Source organism: Arachis stenosperma, chromosome 10 (genome assembly GCF_014773155.1).
Source record: "Arachis stenosperma cultivar V10309 chromosome 10, arast.V10309.gnm1.PFL2, whole genome shotgun sequence".
Lineage (NCBI taxonomy): Eukaryota > Viridiplantae > Streptophyta > Magnoliopsida > Fabales > Fabaceae > Arachis > Arachis stenosperma.
In genome coordinates this window covers 2758775-2778675 of record NC_080386.1, presented here as the reverse complement: position 1 = coordinate 2778675, position 19901 = coordinate 2758775, and the positions used below count along the sequence as shown (strand labels likewise).

Here is a 19901-nt window from a genome sequence, read left to right as displayed (position 1 = left end):
ATATTGATATAATGAAAGTAGTATAACTAACCTCTTGATCGATGTTTTCAGCCACGTGCGCCATTTAATCGGTACATGCAAGCTTCGTCTTCCATGACTCCATCACCCCAGAGGATTTTCCGGATTTTCTCTCAAACTCTCAGAGTTTCAAAAATTTTGGCCCACCATATATGAAATCCGTTACGACTTAAGGCGGATTATGTTTTATATACCTAAAAGCATAAACCGTTTTAATGGGTTTTACGATCAAAGAGCTTACTAGTAAACCGTGACAATCTAGCACGATTTTTATTTACATTGTTCAAATATTACTTTTTACGGTTTATATTCATTTTGTCTCTTTCATAAACTGTGCTTATTTGTTACGATTTATGTATAAAATTTAAAACGTGATAACTTACCACAATTTATATAATAACAAAACAAGACACGCAAGTAAATGAATTATAATTGTTGTATTTGAATAAAGATATCTTTTTATTTTATTTAAGTAAATTATCCTAAAATTTAAAATCATCACAAATTAATTTTTAACATATTGGACTGAAACAAGATTTCTTGGTGGAATTACTGAAATGCTCACGTCGACTTCGTATTATTATTGTACCGTTGATCTATGTCATCACTCATTAGCACATGGTTTCTGAGATTTTATTGAAGTAAATTACTACAATGAATTCCAAAAGATCCTAGACAACTAAGTTATGAAAGATTTAAAAAATAATAAAAAGAATTAGATATTAAATATATATTTAAAAAATAAATTTAGAGAACAAAGTTAAATATAAATTTTTATAATTATAATTAAAAAATAAAATATTTTTATTATTAAAATTTTGGTAATTTTTTGTTAAGATTGTGAAGGAGGTATTTTTTAAAAAATAAAAAATTTAAAAATTAAATTTTATTTTAAATTTTTTAAATATTTAAAAAAATTAAATTTAATGAATAAATTATTTATTAAATATAATTTTTTTTATTATTTATAAAAAATATAATATTTATTATTTTTAATTGTATTTTCAAATTATTCAGTTTTATGCTAACAATTTTGAGAACATTTTGCCGATAGATTAACCCAATTTTACTAATATTCTCCTTCAAAATTTTCCATCCCATATATATATATATATATATATATATAAGTTGACGAAACTACATCAATTTTAGTTGAACCAGCTGGTCAAATTCATCAATTGAAAACATTGCTTAATTTCATGTCATTTGACTTAGAAACAAAAATTATATGGTGATTAGTGATTAGTGAAGTAGGTATGTGAGTATTATATATAGTTTGAAGGAATAATCAAAAGTTAAGAGTGTGAATCAGAAATGGATAATTTTGTGTGGAGAGTGTTACCCCTTTTTGCACTGCTTGTTGCCTTCGTCGCATTCTTCTATTTGCAGGATTCCTACAAGGCTCAATTTTCTCCTCTTATAAAGGTTCACTATTCCCTCAATTTCTATTAAAAATTGCTTATTTATTTATGTATTTTAAGATTCATGATTATCTCTGAACAGAATCATTAATCTTTTAACTGAATTGTTACTTGAGAGTTATGCAGCATACATGTTTGAAAAAAGTACCTACTCTGGCAAGAACTTTTGAAGTATTGGACTTGTAGAAAATTAGTGTTTTATGTGTTTCATGTTTTGAGTTTTGAATGTCATGGTGTGAAGGTCTGAAAATGGAAGAGGATGTTGTAACAGTTTGAATGATGTGTGTTTGTTGTTGTGGGACAGTTACCAGTTGATAATGATAATGAGTGCAGCCTTCTTCCCTTTCGACACTATTGGATATCCAGCAAGCGCATTCTGACCCCACAAGGCTTCATTTCTGGCTCAGGTCTATTCTTTATTCTTTTTATCATTACTTTCTTTTCAGTTTAACTTGTGGGTTGTAAAGGTTTTTCTGTAAAGTTAAGTTCTCTGAAAAGATCAAATCTATAATTAAAAAATCTCCTAACATCATATTATCCTCGTGTATAAAAAAAAAATCTAGATATCACTGTATACATGTGTTGATTGATTTTAGTTGTGAAAATAAACAGTGGAGATAAATGAAGGGAAGATTGTAGCTGTTGTTGAAGGATATGGTAAGCAGGGGAATTCTAGGCAAGACGAGGTTATTGATTATGGAGAGGCTGTTGTCATGCCCGGCTTGATCGATGTGTAAGATGTGCAATCATCTTCCTCTGTTGTTTAGTATTTTTTAAAATCCCTGTTCTATATATGATGTTCAATTATTTAACTCAATCGTCAATAGTGAAAAGTGATACCAACCCTGGATATGCGGGAAATTGAAATGTTCCTGAAAACAGGCCAATGTACACAGACTGACTATTGAAAATTGAAGTTTGTTATTTGCAATGTAGAGCGGTAGATCTGTCTGTGGAACACAAATGAGTTAGGCTATATATCTTGCCATGTATTCTCACTTCTCCAGTTGCTTCTTTTGAAAACATGATAAAAAAATTTAGCTAAAAATGACATGGGGAATGGGTTTTAATAGATTTTGCTTGCTTGAGACTTGTCTCATGTATCTCAAAGGGTTCATTTTGATTAAAGTTCATTGTGAATAATTAGATTATGCACACGAGGCATGATAAGATTATCATATTTGACAAGAAGATTATACATAGGAACTGAAAGTGAAAAAGAGGAATGATTTCCTGATAGAAAGAAACTTTTCTCTTTCTTTCACCATATAAATTATTTGCCATGGCAGGCATGTACATCTTGATGAACCTGGGAGAACTGAATGGGAGGGATTTGTTACTGGTACTAGAGCTGCTGCTGCTGGTATGCATATATTCTTCTTCTCTTGGTCTACAGATTTTCTATTTGAATAACGTCGGACTTGATTGGATATATCAGAAGAATACCCGTTTCTTTCCAAAACTGCTTAAGAACATCTAATTGCAAGCTAAATGCAAAGAAAAACAATACCTTGGTATGTACATATGCATATCATGCTGTATCAGTCCCCAGCAGATGTTAGTGGATGACAAATGACTCTGATAACTTTCTCCGCTCTTCAATGTGGTTCCATTTTAGCCGTTCTCGCCTAGTGGGAGAAGGGTTTATTGTTGTAGTGGTTCCGTCATAATGGTCATCCTGATTGTTGTTTTGTTGTTGATATGGATGACTTTTTTAGTTTGGTTAATATGAATTATATAGATCTATTATAACTCTCTGCTATATCAGGTGGCGTGACAACAGTGGTTGACATGCCTCTAAACAATCACCCTACAACTGTGTCTAAGGAAACGCTAGAACTTAAGGTATCAATGATCGATCAGATGCATATATTTTTTTTCCTTTTTTCTTTAAATTTCCTGAAAGTGAAAATTGACAGGTCACTTATGGTTGACTGTAGAACTGAATTAAATTTTCATTTGCTAACATGATCTTTAACTTTTTTACGCAGCTTGAAGCTGCAAATAAGAAACTCCATGTTGATGCGGGTATGATCAGCAAATTTTACCTTCACATACAGTTGATTGAGCTTCTGAATATATATAATTTTAATCTGCAACAGGGTTTTGGGGAGGCCTGGTCCCTGAAAATGCACTTAATACCAGTATTCTTGATGGCCTCTTAAGTGCTGGTGTTCTTGGTGTAAAGGTAGCCTTTTGAAAACTTGTGCAGCATGAAATACTAATTAACCCTTCAGGACATATTGGTAGAGTCTGTTGTGTTTCTCTCTGACTCCTGTTTTGTTTTTTTGTTTGTAGTCTTTTATGTGTCCTTCAGGAATTAATGACTTTCCTATGACTACTATTGATCACATCAAGGTAAATTCCTCTTATGAATTGATAGTCAGATTTTCTTTTTCTTCATCAGTTCCTTGTACTTCTGCATATTTCCTTACATGTCATTTCAAAAATCGTATTAATATGACATGGGATTTTTGTTTTGCTTGATATACTGTGCTATTCTTGCATTAACTTTGATTCATAAAGCACTTGCTAGTTAGGCAAAATATTACTTATTTACACGAAATAGACATTTTTTATTTCTTATTGTTCAATTTATTTATTTATTTCTTTTTAAGGAGGGACTAACTGTGTTGGCAAAATATAAAAGACCTTTAATTGTGCATGCTGAGATTCAACTAGATTCCGAAAGTCATTCGGAACTCAAAGATAATAGAGACCCTCGAGTTTATTTGACCTATCTCAACACTAGGCCCCCTTCATGGTAAGACATTATATATATCTTCGTTCTTTGAGTAACAACCATCCTATTGCACTAATAGGCTCCGTCAAGATAAATGATATTATGCTTTTTCTTTCTGTATTAACATGAACTTGTTAGTCTAGCTTAAACCTGTCTGAGTTTCCCATGACATGATTAGCTATACTCATTGTATAAAGGGAAGTGGCTGTTAAATTATGTGAATATTCTATGAAAAACTAATTTGTATCAAACATCCATTATGTTTTCCTGATATGAAATCCAAACATCTTCTTTTGCTTGACCAGGGAGCAGGCTGCTATTAAAGAACTTGTGGGTGTTACGAAGGACACTATAGTCGGAGGTCCTTTAGAAGGAGCGCATGTTCACATTGTCCACTTGTCTGATTCCAGTCTTTCCCTAGATATGATTAAGGTATTATATCATATGTTCCTTTTTAACATTTAAAATATTGTCTTCTTTTGAAATTTTTTTGTCATTACTCTGCTTTTCCTATTTCAAAAACTTTAGCAAACTTTTCCCTTCATGAGAGTGCTATTCATGCATTTATATTTTACAGGAAGCAAAACGTCGAGGTGACAGCATAAGTGTTGAGACATGCTCCCATTACTTAGCTTTCTCATCTGAAGAGATACCGGATGGAGATACTCGTTTTAAGTGTTCCCCACCCATTCGAGATGCACACAACAGAGAGAAACTGCGGGAGGCTGTACTGGTATGCTTGTACACCACAGTACCAAGTATTGTCTTACTTTAATCATCTTCAAACACTTCAGTTTTACAAGTTCTATTCTTCATTTCAGGAAGGGCACATTGATTTTTTGACTTCTGATCATTCACCTACTGTGCCAGAACTCAAGCTTCTTGAGGAGGGTGACTTCTTGAGGGCTTGGGGTGGCATTTCAGGTTTGCAGGTTAGATGAGTTAAAATATGTTCTCATTGCAATACAATAAAACGTTAGAAGTCTACAAACAGATAGATGAATGCACACAATTGTTTAACCATGGTAATATTAAAAAAGAATATCTGGGGGAGTTTGATGGCATTTTGTCATTTTGTTTAATCATGGCAATAGTAAATAAGAATAAATATATAGGAATGCTTATTTATTGAAATAACAAATGGTGTAACTCATGACTACCAGGTGCAGTTTTACTAGTCCTAAGGGCCATTTTGGTGGAATTAACCAAGATTTTAATCAGAAAATCATATGTTAGTTCCTTTTTTCAGTTGAAGCTGATGTCTTGCAAATATGTAACTAATACTACTGGCCTATAGACTGAATGATTTTATATTGGGATACCTGTAGTTTGATCTTCCAGTGACATGGTCATATGGAAAGAAATATGGATTGACTCTGGAGCAATTATCGTTATTGTGGAGCAAGAAACCCGCAGCATTTGTAGGAATAGAATCAAAGGTGAGGTGATTGGAATTTCCTTCTGCGCTCAGTTTGGTATTGCAAAATTAGTAGTTTTTTGTTTTGGGGTGAATACTCTGTAAAAGAAAACCAGTTGTGATCTATCTATACTTCAAAGGAAAATAAATAAATAAAGCATTCTGACTGTAAAGTTTTAATTTCTAATAGGAACAATATCAGAACTATTCTCTTGAAGTGAGTGATTAGATTAGAGCACATGACAGATTGTGTAAGCGTCTAAGAGAAGTTCTGTTTGGTATCTTACTGGAAAACCTTTGTTTGCATATGATGTTGTCAAGCCAATCTGTATCTATGCAAATAAATGCAAGTTCAAATCTGACTTTTGTTCCGTTGATGCTTTAGGGAGCCATTGCAGTTGGATACCATGCAGACATTGTAGTGTGGCAACCAGAGGTGGAGTTTGATGTGAACGACACTTATCCCATTTTCCTTAAACATCCTGTATGTCAGAGTTTTTTGCCAACTTCACCTAATAGGATAAGACTTTGTTGTTTTTGTTTTATATTTACACTAAATTTGTTATACTAACTATGCTGCTTTTGTGACTCCCATGTGCTTTAATCTTTGATATATAGAGCCTCTCTGCTTATATGGGAACACGGTTATCCGGAAAAGTTTTGGACACTTTTGTTAGAGGAAACCTTGTATTTAAGGAGGGGAAGCATGCTTCTGCAGCCTGCGGTGTTCCAATTCTAGCCAAATGAATTGGTTCAAAGTTTGGTTAATGTAATTTATCCTGCATGATCCTAATTCATGCTATAGAGGGGCTCCAAAGATGCTATGCTATTTGGCTTGTGTCATAAATAAGAGATGACATTCTCCTTCTCCAAGCTATAGATTAAGATTAGTGTTGTAGTTTGTATTATTGCTGCATGCATGTTTGAACACTAAAATTTCTCAAAACCTTTCTTGTTAGAACATTTGGAAGTTTAGTTTTCTGTAATCTTCCACATAATTTTAGTAACAATAATTCAATAGCACTTGTAAAGTTGAGTTATACTTTATTTTATCAAATAACTATGTAGTCAATGTTAATAGCTTGTGAGAAATAAAAAGTTGTCTTCCAATTCTAGACGTTTTCCCTAGCTTGAACGTTGATTGGAAGAATATACTTTGAATTATTAAATAAAAAGGATAAATTTGATTTATGAATGGAGCTTGAACCATCTAGATGTTTCTTCCAAACAAAAAAGGTTTGAATATTAAAACTGTATGATAAGGTGCTAGAATGGCATAGAATGACATTGACACTGTGACACACCACTAATTTATTCAAGAAAGCTTTTTGAAATTTTTTAATGGTAGGGTCAACAATAAGTCCAAGTACTACAATTAGGTGAACCAATTTTGCTTACATAATAATAATAAGAGGATAAGACATTGGAAGAAAGACCCAGAACACTCTTATCAGTTGCATACATAGTAGTCCATACTCTGCACTTTTTTTGATATGAAAAATATATATATTATTATACAGATTACAATATTAAACATATAATTCCCCTCTAAAAAGAAAAATCATAACCAAAACCAAAGCAATAGTAACACCATTTGGATTCAACTCTGCAGAGTCTGAAAGGGAATAGTATAGAAAACTGTGCACTGTGACACCGTTGTAGTTGTTAACTTAGGTTGCGTATTATCACACGTATCATCCCCATATCTGAAAACCGTCTTATGAGGCTGCCACATACACACATTATCAATTACCACCATACTTGTCTATTTCTATGTGCTAACAGGGAATAATTTTTGGATGCTACTACTATGTCACATAACTCTGCAGTTTGCAATTACAAGCCTGATTAATTAGCTCTTTATGTATATATATGTATGTATGTCCTATACAAAGCTTCAGGGGTGATCACAATTCACAACACAACTGAATAGTAGTTAGTAGTACTAATAAATTTGTGATCTGAACAAAAGAAAAAGAAAGAGATGTTGGCAGTGTTTGCAAAGGAAGCTGCAAAGCCACCTGAGGAGCTGAGGCTTCCGGCAATGGCTTCCAACAATGATCCAATGATGACTCCAGAAGAAATTGTGGACAAGTTTAAATCTTTGTGGCCGGATTCTACTGTTTATAACCTCCCTCATGGAAATTTCATGGCTTTGTCCCATCAACACGAGACTCCAACGCACCCCAGGTACATTCAATTCAAGGCTTTTCATTCAGTTTGTTATGTGTATGATTTCTGTATAAACATGTATTCTGATATGGCTTTATATAGTAAAAGATGCATCTGCCTAGAAGTTTAAATTTCAGAAGCTTGATTCTCATCATGTTTTGATTTCATGATGATGATGCTATGAACTATGCTCTTGCAACAGTTCCTCTTTCTTTTTTTTTTTTTTTTGCCCCTTAATTGGTTTTGTTTCAGGTCTATTGTTGTTTTAGACGATATATTTTGCATATTTGTGGGAGCACTAGCAAACATAGCTGAGCTTAGACATCACTATGGCCTCCAAAGACAAGCAACAGAATCTATGATTGTGGTTGAAGCTTATAAGGCCTTAAGAGATCGAGCTCCCTACCCACCTGACCAAGTTGTTAAAGATCTTGATGGAAAGTTCGCATTCACCATCTTTGATGCCAGAACTAACAATCTTTTTGTAGCAAGGGTGAGTTATCAACAAAAGTTTCATGGGGATAGAGTCCATTTTGGCTTTAATTCTATGCATGCATTTGGAGACTGTCACAGATATAGTGAGAAACATTGTTACTATGTTTTGTGTTCTTCTATGATGTCCACTAGATTTTGTGTTTTCTGATGTAATTGTTGCGAATATTATAGGATCGAGATGGAGGTGTGAATCTGGAGTGGGGATTGGCAAGTGATGGTTCCTTGGTTTGTTCTGATGATCTTCAAATCATTAGAGAAGGATGTGGAAAAGCTTGTTCACATTTTCCTCAAGGTTAGTTCAAATTCATCTCTACAAACAAGTTTTCTTGTCTAACTCTCATTTGATAACAGAATTAGCAAACTGTGTTGTTTGATTTACTTGTTGAATTGGAGTAATGCAGGGTGCATTTTCATAAGTGGAAGTGGGTTAACAAACTTTGATCATCCACTTCACAAGGTTCGAGGAATAGCACATGAAGATGACAGTGGAAATATCATTGGTGTATATTTTCAGGTGGATCTCTACACAAAGATTCCAAGCATTCCTCGCAGGGGAAGTGCATCGAATTGGGCAGATACTGCTATGATCAAGGGAGAATAAAAGCTTTGATCACTTGTCAAACCAAAGTCTTTTTAACACATTAGACATTATGCCTCTACATCATGGACTAATTAGTTTCTGTTAATGCTAAGTTTTATAAACTTTAATAAATGTGTGTTATTTTTGTGCATTTTTAAACTTATGAAGAGTAAAGTGTAATTATGACTGTCTACAAACAACAATGAGTTTGATAGAATAAACTTGATAAGTGTTATTGAAACCCGCATTACTTGCTTGTACATATGATTAAGCAATTATTGAGGTAATATATAAAAAGTAGACACATATAGAGTATGAACTTAGTTTCTATTTCATATAGTAAGAACTTTGAAGCATGGTTTCACTTCATTAACCTAATGGTGGGGCCATAGCACTGTTTCCATTGGGGTGAACGGTGTTCTCTGTGGAGTTGCTTGGTTGAGGCACCAGCTTGACATATACCACACCACATTGTCCATCTGGGGATATACAATCAACAGGTGTACAAGCCATCATATTATTGGAAGCATCCATGCCATTACCTGGCACTATAACATCATCATCAGGTTCATCTTCGGGATTTGCATCGTTTTTTGGAGCTGGAGGGACCCTGCTTGCTTCACAGAATAATAATACCATACTCAAAATGAGTAAATATCCTAAGTATTTTGGCGTGGCCATTTTCTGAAATGTTGTTGGGATTTTCCTATTGTTGGTGGGGGATGTCAAGTGTTTATATATCAAAGTCTTGGATGGTTTTTGAGGACTAATAAATAGTGTACAAAGTGTGGGATATTGATACTTGAAATTTGCACTCAACGCCAACTAAGTTTCATGCTGATGTTGTGAGTAAAGAGTAACAAACGTGAATGTTTCTTCTATGTTCTATCACTTCTATGTTTATGATTCACAAAAGACTACTGTTTTTTTTAAGAATAAATTACTATTTCTACCCATCAAAGATATAGATGTTGACTGACAAATGTACTTATATAAGAATAAAACGACAATTGTAAGGCCTCCGTGTGCCAAGAGTACCCAGACGTTGATTACGTAATTGATCTGTTAGGGTACTCTTGGCACACAGAAGCCATCTATATAGGCTGTGTTTGTTTTCGAGAACAGGACAAGACACTGAGAACAGGACAAGACGCTGATGGACAGAGATACAAAATTTTGTGTTTTTGTATTCTGTTTGGTGATAAACTAGAACAAATTATGAAAATCTAATTTATTCTCATTTTTTTCATTCAAAAAATTTGAGACAAAAAATATAATAATAAAAAATATAATAATGAAAAATTAACAAAAATAATGAAAGAAAAAATAAAAAATAAGTTGTGTCCCTTCTTAGTGTTTCCGTGTCCTTTCTGTCATGATGTACACAAAATACACTAATTCAGTGTCTCTGGACACAATGTCTCTCTCCATATTTTCTCTGCCAAACATGATCGTGTATCTCTGTGTCCTATCTTTATAAACAAACGTAGTATAAGTACATTTATCAGCTTCCGTATGTTTCATGGGTACAAACAGTAATTTTTTTTTGTATTATACATACTGTATTCAATACTTGCATTTGTATTTGTAAGAGATAGGTAAGGAACATAGAAAAAGATCATTTTTCTTTGTATGTGAAAGTAGTTGTTAGTTCTGTGTGAAAATGTGAATGCTGCACCATTTGTATTGAATGTCATGTGATCTGCATAGACCGGAAGAACTTGCATGCACATTCAACTAGAAGAATGATTAAATAAATATATTAAAGTAATACTCTAAATCTGTTCTTAAAGGATTTTTTAGTCAAACATTTTAGTTCTCAATAAATTTTAATAGTTAAATCAGTTTTTTAAAATTTTTATTTCATTAGATAAACTAGTAGTAAAGAATAGAGGATTTAGTCTAAGAAGTTTAAAAATTTTTAAAAAATGTTATTTTGTTAAATAACGACAGATATTGATTTATTTCTTTAATTTTATTATTAAAATTTGACGTAAAAATTAATATATTTAGCAAAATTAAAAAAAGACTTTTTTAATAATTAAAATTTATTAAAAATTGAATTATTTGACTAAAAATTCTTAAAGACTGATTTAAAATATTACTTGATATATTATGATGAACAATTATTATTATTATTATTAGTAATGCCTTTCATCATGCCAAGGATGATTGGTAAACAAAACATTGATCTCTTATTAGTTTATCTAATAATAATGGTAAATTTGTGCAACAAAAAAAAAATAGTAAATGCTATGGTATTTAAAAAGTAGTGTCTATTTATTAAAAAGGGTTAAAAATTATTATTTTATTTAAAAGATATAAGAATAAAAAATTTTAAAAAAATTAAAATTTACTAAAAAAGTAAGTTAGGTAAAATTTAGACAAAAGCCTATAAACACCATAAAATTGGTAAAAAAAAATAATGATAAATTTGTAATTATGGGTCAACAATACAAAAAGTAACCAGAAGTCAACAACTTGCAAAGGAAGCAGCCTTCACTGTATGGCGCCAAGAGTGCTTTTTGTGTCCCACTTTTGTTTTTTTTTTTCAATAAATAAAATAATAAATATTTATTTCTTGCTCACTCAAAAATGTTGATGATTATAATTATTGTTTTTTTAAGTGCATAAATAAATAATAAAATAGAAAAGAAGAGTGTTCCCTCTTCACTCTCAACTCCTCCCATCACAGGTATTCTCCTTCCTTCGCTTCTCAAGCCAATTGTTCTCCTTTTCGGGATATGGTGTTGTGAATTCGCTTTCATTCTCTTCCCCCATTTGCGTAAAAGATTTCATTTTGATTGAGATTGCGTACTTTGTGTGTTTAATTGCAATGTTATCTTAGCTACCTGCATTTTTTATCCCTAAATTTAAGTTCACGTATCCGTTATGCTTTTCTTCAATGGAGTGGTTTTCGTGAATTCGGAATCTGATTCTGATTCTGATTCTCAGTTGCTATCTCGATATTGATATATGGTGAGAGGGAATATATATCTTCATGTTTGGTACTGTGAGTGCTTAGTGTGCTTTGATCGTTCCCATTTCTGAAGGCAAGGTCCTGTTAGCTTTATTTTCTGTGTTCTTAGTTAGGTATGCTCATATATGCTGACGCATCCTCCCTCTAACCCTAATTCATGCATAATTTTGGGATTTCATAGTTGTATCCTTGTTGCATTGATTTGGAAAAGTGATTACTTTTTAATTTGTATTTTACATCATTTTCTCTTACAGTGTTTCAATCAAATTGTTATGGAAGTCCCTGCCCAGAATATAGTCACATGTGATGAAGAAAAATCATTAAAGTGCTTGCTTGATGCCTTTGGCTCTGTATTTTCGCTTGAGGAAATAGCTTCTGCCTATTGCAAGGCAAGCCGGAATGCAGACTTGGCAGGAGAAATGTTGTATGAGATGAAGGGGACCTCTTCATCCTCTTCAAGCCATTCATCTAATGCAGATGCCAGGGTTGAAGAGACTTCAGGAACGTCTGATGGATATTCTGTTGAAAACTCCTCCCAAGAAAGAAAAAACTTAAGGGCGAAAGCTCGCTCAGTTTCAGTAGGTACTGTTTCAGGCACTATTGGTAGGGATTATGTTAGGCCAGTGCCATCTGCAAATGGGTCTCATGGTGCGACTAAGCCAGTAAAAATGGATGTAAAGGAGATGCCCCTGACTGGAATCTGCCGTGAAAAAGCAAAGCCAAATGTTTCAAAGCATAATCAGCTTCAACAGGACATGGAAGATTTCTTATTTAAAATGCTTGGAAATGGCTTTCAGCTTGACAGAGATATGATACGGGGAGTTCTTGGTATATAACTCTGTAGTGTATTATTGTTACTAGCATTATCTCTTTTGTTTGTACTAACAGCTGACTCCATATTTTATTGCGAAAAATGCAGAATCTTGTGGTTATGATATGCAGAAGGTATGTGAAGGTTGGCTTATGCTAATATCTTGATGGCTATTTACTATTTGATGTAACATACCGAGTATTAAATATGCTTCAGTGATATTGTTGACGTTTCTTACTTCCTTCTCCACTCTCTGGCTCAGACCAGAATCCACAACATTAGTTTTCCACTTTTTTACTTTCATTCAGTTTACAACCTCCTAAATCTGGCAAGGATACGTTTCACTAATTTATCTTTTATTGCACAGACTACTCCTAGCTTCATTTTATCAAATGTCATTTCTCATTTTTACCATGTCATTGGGGTATATTTAGAAATACCACTTGCATTCTTAATCTAACAAGTACACTTTAAATTCATCCAGAGCATGTATAGACTTCTAGATCCATCCGATGTGACTTTTAACAGGACAGCTGTTGTTGGTGATTCAGCTTCGAGGGTAAGTATGAATGCCAAGATAGTTTATTTTGGAAGCTCCAATAATTGTATCTTTAACATTATAATGTGTTTTTATTATTATTATTTTTTTTGTCATGTGTGCAAGGTTTTAGAATTAAGAGGGGGGCCACGTCCAAAAGAAAAAGAATTAAGACTTTAAGAGGGGGAAGTTTTAGGCAAGGGAGAAGATTAACTCCTGGTGATAGTAGTTTGCCATCTGTCAGCCTTTATCTTAGGCTTTGTCTAGTTATATATGTGAATGATTCTATAACAAATTGTTTGAGAAGCACATAATGTGTGAAAAGGAATCCAGTCACAATATATTTCTCTCATCTTTTGTGCAGAAAGTTACATATTGATGTCTGAATTTAAATTCTAATTGTTATATATATTGATTGATATGTGATATTGGTATTTGCAGTTTACAGATGTGAAACCGAAATCTGAATTATCTTCATCTGAAAGTAAGTCTCATAATCTAAATCATCTCAGAAGGTATGTTTCCCCCTTTTGGTTCGTTATGATCTACTTTTTCTGTGATCATCATAAATGATATCAAGTACAAAATTTGTAATTGTGTAGTATGTTCTGCTTTAACTGGCCTTATGCTCCAATGGCATGATCTACTCATCTCCATGCTAGATATTGTCCTAACTCTTAGTTATATTCTTTGTCACACAGCGATAGAACTGTAGCTTCAAACAAAGGAGTGGAATCACATCAAAAGCAGAAACATAAAGATGAACTTCAGAAGGAAATCTTGTCTGCTCTTTTTAAAGGTTATCAGCGATGTGAGGAGGCTCCTAAAAAAACTGTAAAGGATGTGAATAATAGTTCACGATATAAACATGTTGTATTTGAACCTCCGGAAGACACAATGGAAGAATATAAGATTGATATGGACTTCTCACTACGAGATGCTACAAATGGTACTTATCCAGGTTTGTATCTCAGACTTGTCTTCCTTTTGTCATTCTGGAAAATTTGGTTCTTGATTATTCTTTTGTTAAACATGCTTAGCAAGATTCTTTGACTTTTGTACTGTTTCTGAGTGTGATTATTGCCTAGCAAAGCTGGTTGACTTAATATGTGCTCTGCTATATGGAACTCGTGTGCTTACATTCCTATAGGCTAAATCTATTTGTCATTTATTTTTTGTTATATTATTGTTAGTTATGTGGCCTGGATCCTACATCATTTCTCTTTCTAAAGCTGAGTTTTACTTTGTACTGGAAATAAGAATAATGATGATGATGATGATGTACTTCCTTTATAACAGATGTGGAGGATGAAGATTACCAGTGTGTGCGTAGAGCAGTGAAGGAGTACCGGGCCACAATGAATGAATATTATAAAGCTGTATGTTGTATTCTTTTTCTTCCCAGCTTATTCCGTTTCTCCCACCTTAGATCATCGATAGTGCTAGGAAGAGTAACTTACTAACATGTTTTAGGTCTATGTTCTGTACACTTATGCATCATTTGTCACTTCAGGCTGTTGATGCATTTGCAAATGGGGATAAATTCAAAGCTGAAAAACTTATAGATCAGGTACGATTTGTTATCGAACTAGATTTGCCATAACCGAAAAGTTGCATTATGACATGAATAGCTCTGACTATGACTCCCAAATTTCCAGTGCATTAGTCTTCTGGTTTTCGTGTACTATTACTATTACATGCAGCCTCTTCTAATTTTAATTAATTTTGCCTTACAATTTCTTGTCATATTGCATTCAGTTCGTTTACAGAAATACACTGCTTGAGTTTGTAGCATTGCCCTTACTATCTCAGTGGTGTATGCTATGGTATTGACAGGGAAATTTTTTTCTCAAGAAGGCTCGTGAAGCTGATGAAGAATCTAGCAGAATGATTGTTGAACCCAAGTGAATATCTTCTGCTCTGAAGTTCTCATTGACCGGGCATAATTTCTTCTTCTACTTGGTTATAGGGGGATTAGCATGGAAAAGTTGTATGATTAGTGACGTAGTGTTTTGTGCATTGTTTTATTCGTAGGACCTCAGAAGCACAAGAAATGTTGCTCGACTTGCACGACCATGGTTCAAGGGAGGCTATACGTCTACTGAAGTGTCATCTTTCTTCTCTTGCTGGCATTCCATGTGAGTCTTATTGATATGATCCCTTTCCAGTTTTCTACCAATTTACTATGTTATTCTAATATTCACTTATTATATTACCATCAGCATTTGAGTATCTCAAGGTTATCATTGATGCAAGTAATCAAGAAAATACCAAAGGGTCTCGCAGGCGGGCGGTAAGATCAATTGATTTGTTGAAGCATGATTTTAAAGTACTAGTGCATGGGAGACTTTATTGATGCCTTATTCTTGAGACACGAAGTGATTTGTGACATGATGATCTTCTGATTTTGGACAGATACTAAAACTATTAGAACAGGAAGCTATAAAGTGGATTGAAGGAGAAACAGCTGGTACAATATTGATCCGCTTGGATAGCATTGATCGGAAAAAACTCAGTTTTCTCAAAACATAGGGAATAGCAAAGACTTGGATTTTTATACATAGCTGTCTCTGATTTGTTAACAAATCATCCTCCATTGATTATTGTTGAAATTTGGATTCAAGTGAGTCTTTTCGTGGTTTTGGCCCCCATGTAGCTTTCACCAAATCTTTGTTGTAACATCTTATTTTGAAATGTATGTGCCTCAATGTAATAGATTTTTTTTATTATTTTTGGTTTTTTACGATATCTTTCGTCTAATAGGCTCCTAACAGGTCAAGGATTAATCAGCTTTGAAAAGTATAATGCAAATGTTAATACTTAGAAGAATGAAATATCAAGGTTTTTAAGTTAGAAATATTATGGTGGGTATATAATTTGTATGATGGATTCTTTTCCGTATGATATTTTTTATACATGTACAATACAATAGGTATCGCTTGAGTAAAAAATTGTTTACATAAAAGGATAAATAGGCGGATTTAAAAGACCCATCCACTTTCCAAATATGATTTCATTGAGTCTAAGAATGTGTAGCTCAACTTTCAAATGGATGGTTATGGTAAATTTGTTAAAATTAAGCAGGACAAATACTGTGACATGTAAGTGAAAAGGAGGTCAAACTCGAAGAGTTAGGGATGGTATTGAGATTGAAGAAGAATAGCGTTATGCGGCAAAATCAGATCAGAAAATAGAGATTGTGTTCATGAGAAATAGCGTTTACTTGCAGCCACAGGTTTTGTCTAAAAAGAACACAAACTTAACGGTGAAGAAAAAGCAGGTTTTTGCCTACTAACGCGCTTTGATCATCGTTTTCTGACCGTAACCGCTTCCCTCTGCCCCATATAAATTCCCAATTTCCCTTCTCAATTCTTACCTCACACCAACCAAACACCGTTTGATTCTCCAAACTTTCTTATTCCCAAATCCTTCATCACCGCACTCATGGACACCCAAGCTCCCAAGGTAAGGTTTCGTTCCTCTTCTAGGGTTCCAAAATCTCCCCTATAATCTCTCAATTATTCAATTTGATCCGAAAATTTTGCAGGTCGAGAATGAGAAAGCTGTTGTTGAAGCTCAACAACAAGAGCTCAAGTACCTTGAATTCGTGCAATTCGCCACGATTCAAGCTGTGATGCGCGCCGCGATCCTCTATTCCTACGCCAAGGAACGCTCCGGCCCCCTCAAATCTGGCGTTGAGACCGTCGAGGAGGCCGTCAAGACTGTCGTCGCTCCCGTCTACGACAAATTCCACCTCGTCCCTACCGAGTTCCTCCACTACGTGGACCGCAAGGTAATGCAGATCGCAGAAATGGAAGCGGTTATTTAATCACTCATTCTGTTAATGTATTCTGATATTTATGTTACAAAACGGTTAGGTTAGTTTAGGTTAAAATTCAATTCAATTTCAATAATTCATTGATTGATTTTAACTTTTATAGGTTGAGGAGTCCGTAGCTGAGATCGATCGCCACGTTCCAACCAACGTCAAGGTGGCCTCAAACCAGGCCTGCTCTGTCGTCTCCAGTGTCCGCCGCACCGGCGTGGTGGACGCTGCCTCAGGGTTCGCCAAGTCAGTGTACGACAAATATGAGCCAAAGGCGGAGCAGTGTGCCGTGTCCGCATGGCGCAAGCTGAAGCAGCTGCCATTGTTCCCTATTGTTGCCAGCGCCGTGCTTCCCAAGGCGGCATACTACACTGCCAAGTACAACGAGGTGGTGACCGTCTCCGCCAAGAAGGGTTACAAGGTGTCTGCTTACCTTCCTTTGGTGCCCACCGAGAAGATCGTGAGGGTGTTCGGCGAGTCGAACTGATGAGATTTGGCAGTGTAGACGACTAGTGCAAATTCTGTTAAGTTCGTTGTTTCTTTCTGTAAAGCAAATTCTGTGTCGTCTACATGTTTTAACTTTTAATATTTTGTTTGGTCTTTTTTCTCTTTTTAGAATTGTGTAAAAAAAGAAGAAAGGTGGTGCTTTTGGTGTGGAGTCACTATCTTTAATAGTTAATATACCTGATTCTTTGATGATAAAATTTTTACATTCACATTCCAATGGCATCACTAGTTTTGGCGAGGAAAAAGAAAGCAAGGGTTGGTTAATGGTTACTATCAAAAGATCACGTGAGCTTCGATTACTTGCATATGTAATAATAAACAAAAGTTACCTTGTAAAGAAAAATAATGAATTGTTTGGATAGACGAAATCACAAAACATTGGTAAACAATTATATAACATCTAAGAACAAAAGTTGTTTACCTTATCTGCCATACTGCACCATATGTAAAAAAACATGCAAGTGAAAGAATGATACAACAAACCTATTTCACTAGTGACAACAATGATAAATTCTTTTCCCCTTGACATGGTTTTATGTGCTAAGTATATTCATTAAACAGAGTAGGAACTGGACTTAAGAAGTTGTTGTCAATCGCGGGCATTTCAACTGCATCTGGCAAAACTGAATGTGGAGACCATGGGATTAAGAACTAATAGTGCTTGGACCTCTGTATTAAGCAAATAATGTAATATTACGTTTTGATTCAACTCTACTGTAATGTAGAGACCTCAATCCTTTAGAAACTGAATGCTAATATGAACGATGATACAACCAAAGAATAATAATATGACTTGAAAGTCTAAACTACGGCTTCTTCATTTGAACAATTTCCCTAGTTTCTTCGTTTTCATCAATGTTGTCCTTTTTCATGTGGTCCAAAAGTTCATCCACTTCTTTACCCTCTCTAATGTAAGTCTTGATTAGGGCATGGTACATTTGTCTACTTACTGGGACAACATTTATTAATGAACTCACTAAATTTTCTGCGTCTGTGACAGTTCCATTGTCACCAATCCATCTCAATACACCAGAGATCACCTTGGGGTTTGGCTTCCATCCTTTATTGTCAACATACAAAGACAGACCTGTTTTAAGACACCTCAAAGCTTTCTCCATCTCACCCGTATGCAGGTATCCACCTGCCACCACAGTCCAACTGTTCGGAGTCGTCACCTTTCCGGTGTTCTGTAAATCTTCCAGCATGGCTTCAGCTTTCTCATACAAACCCTTCTCTGCGTACCCAATGATTATAGTGTTTGGGACTGAAAAATCGTAACAGTTGCCAGAGGATTCCCATTCCTTCAGTATTTTCTCTGATTCGTCCAGCTCACCGAGCTTCACCAGAGATTCTAACATGGTTGTAAAATCCCTGTTTAAGCATCTTTTGCAAGAACTTTTCTCCAACTCCCATACTCTTAGGACCTCATTCTTGTTGCCCAGTTGTGCATAAAGAGAGATGAGATGATTGTAACCGATACCATCTTTGTTATCTAGCCTCTCCTCTGATTTCCTTAAAGCATCAACTGCCTTACCCATGAACCCTGCTTTTATATAGAAATTAGCCACAACAGAATAAGTGTTCCACTCCATCGAAATGTGCGGTTGACTCTCCATCTCTTTCAATATTCTCTCCATTTCAGTGACATCAGACCTCACGCCATAAGAATTTATACATATTCTGTAGCTGAAGTTGTCAGGCAAAATCCCGTTTTCTTTCATCTCAGTTAACACATTGGGGACCTTCTCATGCTGTCCAATATTTGTGTACAAACACATAATATCGTTGTAGGTTAGAGGTGTCGAAGCGAACCCCAGCTCCTTCATTTTCTGGAAATGGGAGAGAGCCTTCTCAATTTGGCGCTGGCGAACATAGCAATTCAAGAGAGCACCATATGTCTTATCAATTTTGTCTTGGTCCTTCAAGCTGTCAAAATAGCATTCAGCAGACTGAAATCCATGAACCTTGCCAACCAAATCCAAATGCACTGCATGTTCAACTGGAGAAAATATGCACACACCATTCTTATTCATCCACTCAGATACCTGCAACCATTGAGCATCAAAAACTTAAGACAAACATACAATGAAACAATTGAGTAGTTTCAACTTTCAAAGAGCCCAAACAGTCCTCACATAACAATAACTTATAGCAAACAAAGCTTCTCAGTCTGACATACATATTATTCTGAATCAGCTTCAAATCATATTTTAACAAATATATCAGTTGATAATTCACAACTTATCCAATAATAACTATCTTACTTTGAAGTTTAAGAATCACCATTTCCGAACTGATAGTTTCAGCCAATCACATTGTTTCTTCACCTAATTGTGGATTATTTCAACTGAACTAATTTGTTTTAAAATCATAATTATCCTGATCTAAGACAC

The 19901-nt window shown here is 34.6% G+C and overlaps 5 protein-coding genes across 7 annotated transcripts in view; 4 read left to right on the top strand and 1 right to left on the bottom strand.

Moving 5' to 3' along the window:
* The first annotated feature begins 1167 nt into the window (after positions 1-1167).
* Positions 1168-6639, top strand: LOC130955103 (allantoinase). Of its 2 annotated transcripts, none has more exons than XR_009076597.1 (15): positions 1168-1443; positions 1744-1846; positions 2052-2172; positions 2729-2802; positions 3208-3284; positions 3431-3467; positions 3542-3627; positions 3738-3797; positions 4058-4203; positions 4488-4614; positions 4760-4915; positions 5004-5114; positions 5346-5413; positions 5511-5621; positions 5985-6083. XR_009076597.1 is itself a non-coding variant. In XM_057881889.1 (15 exons), the coding sequence occupies exons 1-15, from the start codon at positions 1333-1335 to the stop codon at positions 6344-6346; spliced, it is 1548 nt and encodes a 515-aa protein (XP_057737872.1). In that variant the 5' UTR covers positions 1169-1332; the 3' UTR covers positions 6347-6639. The 2 variants fall into 2 exon arrangements, 1 of the variants encoding a protein (XP_057737872.1); XM_057881889.1 differs by lacking the exon at positions 5346-5413 and adding an exon at positions 6218-6639 and having other exon boundaries at positions 1169-1443.
* Positions 6640-7114: 475 nt separating this feature from the next.
* On the top strand, positions 7115-9093 carry LOC130955104 (stem-specific protein TSJT1-like). Its single transcript, XM_057881890.1, has 4 exons — positions 7115-7789; positions 8024-8264; positions 8438-8558; positions 8668-9093. Exons 1-4 carry the CDS (start codon positions 7584-7586, stop codon positions 8865-8867), a joined length of 768 nt encoding a protein of 255 aa, XP_057737873.1. The 5' UTR covers positions 7115-7583; the 3' UTR covers positions 8868-9093.
* Positions 9094-11334: 2241 nt separating this feature from the next.
* Positions 11335-15904, top strand: LOC130958026 (putative nuclear RNA export factor SDE5). Of its 2 annotated transcripts, none has more exons than XM_057884903.1 (12): positions 11335-11541; positions 12081-12654; positions 12746-12771; positions 13122-13196; positions 13617-13690; positions 13877-14136; positions 14475-14554; positions 14689-14745; positions 15012-15079; positions 15210-15313; positions 15398-15468; positions 15591-15904. In XM_057884903.1, the coding sequence occupies exons 2-12, from the start codon at positions 12099-12101 to the stop codon at positions 15705-15707; spliced, it is 1488 nt and encodes a 495-aa protein (XP_057740886.1). In that variant the 5' UTR covers positions 11335-11541; positions 12081-12098; the 3' UTR covers positions 15708-15904. The 2 variants fall into 2 exon arrangements, with proteins under 2 accessions (XP_057740886.1, XP_057740885.1); XM_057884902.1 differs by lacking the exon at positions 11335-11541 and adding an exon at positions 11702-11939.
* A 376-nt stretch (positions 15905-16280) lies between these two features.
* LOC130958028 (stress-related protein) lies at positions 16281-17717 on the top strand. Its single transcript, XM_057884905.1, has 3 exons — positions 16281-16640; positions 16723-16968; positions 17117-17717. The coding sequence occupies exons 1-3, from the start codon at positions 16620-16622 to the stop codon at positions 17486-17488; spliced, it is 639 nt and encodes a 212-aa protein (XP_057740888.1). The 5' UTR covers positions 16281-16619; the 3' UTR covers positions 17489-17717.
* Positions 17718-17944: 227 nt separating this feature from the next.
* LOC130958027 (pentatricopeptide repeat-containing protein At4g21705, mitochondrial) overlaps positions 17945-19901 on the bottom strand; it is a 2407-nt gene continuing 450 nt past the window's right edge. Inside the window, exon 2 of the mRNA XM_057884904.1 lies at positions 17945-19553. Within this exon, the coding sequence (XP_057740887.1) occupies positions 18315-19553 (1239 nt within the window). The 3' untranslated portion in view covers positions 17945-18314. The remainder of the gene's footprint in view (positions 19554-19901) is intronic.